We start from the raw sequence: 6,307 nt of genomic DNA, 5'->3' as shown, positions 1-6,307 counted from the left end.
GTATCTATTCCTAAATATTCCAAACCATTCTATAAAATCAGATTTAAAAATAACTATCAAGAGAAAAGAGGGTGAACAAAAACGGCAAATCAATTAATTTTTCATCCCCAACCCAGAGAAGGTCATTTCCGACCATTTTGAAATTTTTTATTTTTGAGCCCCATTACAAAACTTTTTCCTTCACACTAGGTGTGTGTGGAAAAGTAAAAAGGTAAACTCACTCATTTTTTTTCACCAGTATACTTTTATTCAATGTCATATATTTCTATATATTTTGCTCAGATTTAAGAAAAATATTTTTTTTTTTTTTTGAAAATTAGCAATTTTGGGAACTTTATTTTACAAATGTTGCCATTTTTACAATTTTTTTGGATTATCTCTCCATTTCTTTCTCAGTCTCTTTTTTCGTAACACAACCTCATAAGAACGGCGAAAGATTTTTTACGTTACAGCATAATACGAAATCAGGAAGTATGAAAGAAATAGAAGTGATCTTCAAAAGTGATTGGCGAATCAATTACTTTGCATGTGCCTCTACATTTCAAGCGGCCTTTCATTGTTGAACTGTTGCATTTTTCACGTGTTTTTTTTCTCTGTCCGCTTGTATTCTGCTCGAATTTGTTTTAGGTCACTAACAGCATTCTTGTTGTCATGTTCAAAATGCGAACACTTGAAAGCATACCATAACAAGTAAAACCAGACTGGAAGAAAGCTTGCTGAATGAAAATAAAAAGACAACACTCATGCAATGTTGTGAACTATATTAGACTTATGCTGTATGATTGTAGTTGTGAAGTGTGTCAGAGAAGAAATATTATGGAACTGAAAAGGAAACCGTAATCTTCGAAGCAGGTGTAACGACCAAGCGCAATAGAGAGGTAAATATCGAATTTGAATCTGTTACATTTAGATACAGATCAAGCCTGTTGTATAAATGTATAATGCATATGTGAGTGTGTGCACTATGTGAAACAAATCTACGTCAATATGTATATTTAATACCGCCTGATCGTGAATAAAAGCACACTTGGATTCTCGATCGATTCCGAGTTTTATACTTTGTTTATCATTTACAATTGTTCGAATCAATCGTTCGTTCTTTATTTTCGAAATTTATTAATCTATCATTAATTGAATCTTTTTGTTCACCTTTTTTGCGACGATTACAAGAAACTATAAACAAAGTCCAGTCCATGACAATAGAACACCAATTTCATTAAACTTATGAAACCTATGGAAATAAGCAACCATCAAAATGTAAATATATGACAAAAATCTTGAAGGTCAGATCATTTTGATTCTCACGAAATTAAAATTTCAATATGTACAAACGGTACGATTTAGTGAATATATTAAGCGGCTATTAACATTGGCATTGCTGCGATCGCCCTACTCAAAATGCGCACACTGAAACAATAACAACAACTGACTTCCAAAAGTATATATTGCTTACAAATGTTCCAAAATCGTAAACAGTCGTAGTGAAAATTCTGTTTCCAATAAAAATGTTGACCGTTCGAATAATATTAATAAAATTATTATACATTTGAATCTCCATTTTATTTGGCTACTTCCGTATTGTCTCTTAAGAAAAGTTTAGAATGTATGTTTTCGAAAGAACCGATCAATTTTTTTGTATTAATATGAACGAATTTGTTCAAGAAAATTTATTTTGTGTAATACTTAGTATTCAAAATTCCAATGTTTGGAGACATCAATTTTCTTTCAGCTTTGAGCCATACGTCATTGTCGCTCGTTTTTAAAACGGGGAATTTTATGAACAAGTCGATTTACACATTGTCGACACTGAAACCAAATTAGCGGAACATAAAAGAAACTAACAGCAAACAAATTTGTAAGGTTTTTAGTACATTACTATATAACGTTGAAATAGATTTTTTGCATAGTTTTAATCAATTTTAAGAATTCCAATGGGATGAAATTTTTCTGGAGGCAACATGGCGGTCAAATCGAAAAGTCCCGGAACAAAAAAGTCTTAGTTTTTTATGTACTTTAATCACAGAAAGTTTCAATTTTCTGTATCACCTGGTCACCCAGTACAAATCCGTCGAACAAGTCGACGACAGCGATTTGACAGGTGGACCACGCGAGAAACTATCAATCCCTATTAACAAAACTACACTTGACAGTTATTGTATTGAATTTTGTACGGGATTTATTTATTATATAAATATAAAAAAAACAATGTGAAATGTGAATAAAAAAGATAAAAAATTAATGTCGTGACGAATTATGTGAAAAAATAAATATTATATTTCAATTACTCAGCGGAAAGTATGCTTGAATACGCGTATACCGCTGCAAAGCGGTACCAATATATACAAACACATAAAGGTCGACCCGTTTTAGATAACATTTCTATTTTTTACACCTAATGATGGCTCATTATTTTTGTTTTTATTTTATTAATAAAACTAAATTAAAATTAAAAAATGTAAGTTTTTTTACGAATGCGATTGCGTGGTTTCATTGCTCTGCTGTTCAGCAGCAGCAGGAACATATGGAGGTTAGGTGTCCTCCTGATTCAATTTTATTGTATTATTTTTTTGTTGTTCGTTTATTTAATGCACGTTTGAAAAATTAACAAAAAACAAATGAGGAAAATTGATTTATTGTTTTATTTTATTAAAAATATTTTCATTTATAAGTTTCATCGTTGTTTCAAATTTTCTGTTCGCTATATGATACTCTTTTGTTCCACATTTGAAACAAATATCAGAAAATTTGAAACAACGATGAAACTTATAAATGAAAATATTTTAAATAAAATGAAACAATACATCAATTTTCCTAATTTGGTTTTTGTTAATTTTTCAAACGTGCATTAAATAAAAGAACTACAAAAAAATAATACAATAAAATTGACTCAGGAGGACACCTAACCTCAATATATTCCTGCTGCTGCTGCACAGCAGAATAATAAAACCACGCAATCGCATTCGTAAAAAACTTACATTTTTTAATTTAATTTCAATTTTAATTTAGTTTTATTAATAAAATAAAAACAAAAATGATGAGCCGTCATTAGGTGTAAAAAATAGAAATGTTATCCAAAGTGAGTCGACCTTTGTGTGTTTGTATATATTGGTCCCGCTTTGCACCGGTATAGACGTATGAAATCACACTAGCCGCTGAGTAATTGAATTATAATATTTATTTTATTACATAATTCGTCACGATATTAATTTTTTTTATCTTTTTTGTTCACATTCACATTCTTTTCATATATTTCTAAATAAATAAGTCTCCAACAAAATGTAATACAATAATTAATATATAACGTGCTTGACAGCAGATTTCGATAGGGACAACTAATGACATTTGTGATTTGACATCTCGGCCACGGTTTGGCCTGTCTGCACCTGGTGAAATCAGAATGAAAAAAATCGCATTCCTTATCATCTAAATCACGATCTGGATTTTTTTCACTCTTGGAGTGCTCTATACCGATTCTCCGAGAGTTTCATATGATTGTCCGAGAATGAATGTGAGTCTTCTCCTGAGAGTTTATTGAAATGTAACACCGCCATACAAAAATTGCTGACAGTCAGACATCTTCTCGGACATTCATATAAACTTGCCATGTGATACCTATTGAATAGTAAGCGAATACCAATCGTGATTGAATCGATAGGCGTTATTTGGCTATTACAAGGGAAGTTTATATGAAATTCTCGGAGACTGAGTATATTGCACACAACAGTGAAAACAATATAATGCGATAATAATAATAGCATACAACAATGAAACTTGTTCAAAAAATAAAAAGTTGTTATTTTATTTACATTTTTATCATGTTGAATTTTTTATTCATTTCAGCGGTCTCCCGTTAAAAAAATCGCTAAAAATGAAAAAAAAAAATAATTTTTTTTCCTTCGATTTACAAATTCTATTCAATTTTCTGTATCATCTGATGAAATCAGAATGAAAAAACTCTAATTCCTTATCATTGAAATCGTGATTGTCATTCGGTCACTATTCAATAGATGTTACATGGGAAGTTTATATGAAACTCTCGGAGACTCGGTATAGAGCACTCAAACAGTGAAAAAAGTACAGATCGTGATTGGGATGATAAGGGATGCGATTTTTTTCATTCTGATTTCACCAGGTGATACAGAAAATTGAGTAGTATTTGAGAATTGAGGAAAAAAAATTGAATTATTTTTTTCATTTTTCGCGATTTTCTATACCATCTATATGGGAGGATTGTATGAAAAACACGGAAGACCGCTGGAATGAATAAAAAATTCAACATGATAAAAATGTAAATAAAATACCAACTTGATAGGACTTACAATAAAACGGGAACTTATTTGCTTTGAAAATAAAACACCACCGTGCGCAGCGTAAAAATAAAAGTTCAACATGTTTAGAGTGAAAATAAAAGACCAACATGAATCATGTTGCTCTTTTATTTTCATCTCAGTTTAGTTGGTCATTTATTCTTACCGATTTCATGATTGAGATTTTTTTATATGAAAATTTGAGCTCACTTTTATCCTAACCCATTCAACTGTTTTAAGGCCGTTCTTGTCGATAACATTGCTAACATATCGCTTATGTTACCTGGTTTCCGCAAAATTGTCGACGATGCACTGGCCCACAAAGGGTGGATTCGGGAATGGTTTTAAATATTTGAGGGAGCAGTATCGCGACAACGTCAAAACAAACCTGACAACGCATTGCGAGTCTCCATTGCGGAAGTTTTTTAAAATGAGAGTATTCGAACTCAACGACTACATCATCAAGTACAATTATTTCAACAATTTGTACGGTTTGATCGAATTCGAATTGCCATACTACGACGATGAAGATATAAAAAATGCCATCAATTATACTTATCGTTGTCGAAACACCGCAATTGGCGACGTTGAACGTGATATACGATTGGATGAACTATTGGATGAATTGCGTTGGTTGGCAAATAAAAAACTTTATCGTTGTGCCGATGTGCACCGACGCATTGTACTGCATTCTAGCAAGTGCAAAATTAGATGTTGAGAAAATTCTCAAAATTGTGCACAATAAAAAGGAATTCGATTCTCAAATTTGTTCCGATGGCGTATCTGTATCGTTGATGTACAAAAAACTGAAAGTACCACTAGTCGAGAAAACAGATGACGAAATCAAGGTAATGAAGATTTGCATACCAAACAAGAGGTATATTTGCCATTTAATAATGAATGAATCATACGATTGTTTACTTTCGAAGAGCAAGCTGATCGTAATCGAATTGCAGCTATGATTGGTGAAATGCCATCGCCAAAAGGACCATCATGACGTTTGTACATTGAACATCGTTTACGTGTAATGAATGATGGCATTGAAACATATTCGACCAAACAGTATGCACGCTTGGGACTGGACAAGCATATCGAATCGGTTCGTGCAATCGACAAGACGGCATGCAAAATGCTTCACAATCAACCATCAATTTTCTACATGGGAGCCAGCGGATCAACACCAGCCAATTCGCCGATTAAGATCAAGAAACATGTGCGATGTCCAGGCACACGGAAGCTGCTTGCAGCCATTATGAAACGTGGCAATTGCATCATTCGAATGGTCGATGAGTACATGACATCACAACATTGTCCATTGTGTTTCAAACGATTTCCACAAGCAACTCGAGGCGATCGATACAAGAAATGTGTGGATTGTGTACCAAATCCAGTTGTTGGCTTACCAACACTCATTGTAACCAATGTGAGCAAACGATTACTACAAATGCGACGAACAATTGAACGAATGTGGCGCGAGATGCGAGATATGGGCGATGTCATTGCTGCAACTCTTCGAGATGGATCGAATGCAGGTCGGTTGGTGTCAAAGAAGCAACGCTTCTACAAAACATGGCTACCAAATGTTGCAAACGTTGAAATCGAGGAAGCTGCCGGAGCACAACCAACGCTCACAACTGTGGTGTTCAAGCGGACAATTCATCCAAATGTACGGAGACCACGCCATGTTGACAACAATCAGCCATTGCCGTTGTATCGAGGTCAGAATCAGAATTTCAACAATGAACATCTGCAGCCGCAGTAGTAGCAACCCTCATTCAACAACAACAACATCATCCAATAAAATTATAATTTAGAAATTAGCTTATAACAATTATTTGTTAGTCCGCAAGGCTTGATAAATTTTGGCCTTGTCGAAGTACGAGTTACCTCTTGGTATAAATTGTACTCGGTAAGTGGAGTTTATTGCATATTGATAATTATGAGTGATCTCATTTTTTTCATATTAATCTAATTAATTTTATTGTTTTTTCTCTTTTTTT

At 33.2% G+C, this 6,307-nt stretch overlaps 1 protein-coding gene across 1 annotated transcript; it reads left to right on the top strand.

Moving 5' to 3' along the window:
* The first annotated feature begins 3,344 nt into the window (after nucleotides 1–3,344).
* Nucleotides 3,345–6,097, top strand: LOC116349888. The gene is made up of 3 exons (XM_031781526.1): nucleotides 3,345–3,386; nucleotides 4,548–5,155; nucleotides 5,237–6,097. The coding sequence occupies exon 3, from the start codon at nucleotides 5,335–5,337 to the stop codon at nucleotides 6,067–6,069; it is 735 nt and encodes a 244-aa protein (XP_031637386.1). The 5' UTR covers nucleotides 3,345–3,386; nucleotides 4,548–5,155; nucleotides 5,237–5,334; the 3' UTR covers nucleotides 6,070–6,097.
* The last annotated feature ends 210 nt before the right edge of the window (nucleotides 6,098–6,307 follow it).

The sequence above is a fragment of the Contarinia nasturtii genome, unplaced genomic scaffold, assembly GCF_009176525.2.
Source record: "Contarinia nasturtii isolate CC-2019 unplaced genomic scaffold, AAFC_CNas_1.1 Cnas_scaffold_3175, whole genome shotgun sequence".
NCBI lineage: Eukaryota > Metazoa > Arthropoda > Insecta > Diptera > Cecidomyiidae > Contarinia > Contarinia nasturtii.
This window is presented reverse-complemented; position numbering and strand designations above follow the sequence as displayed.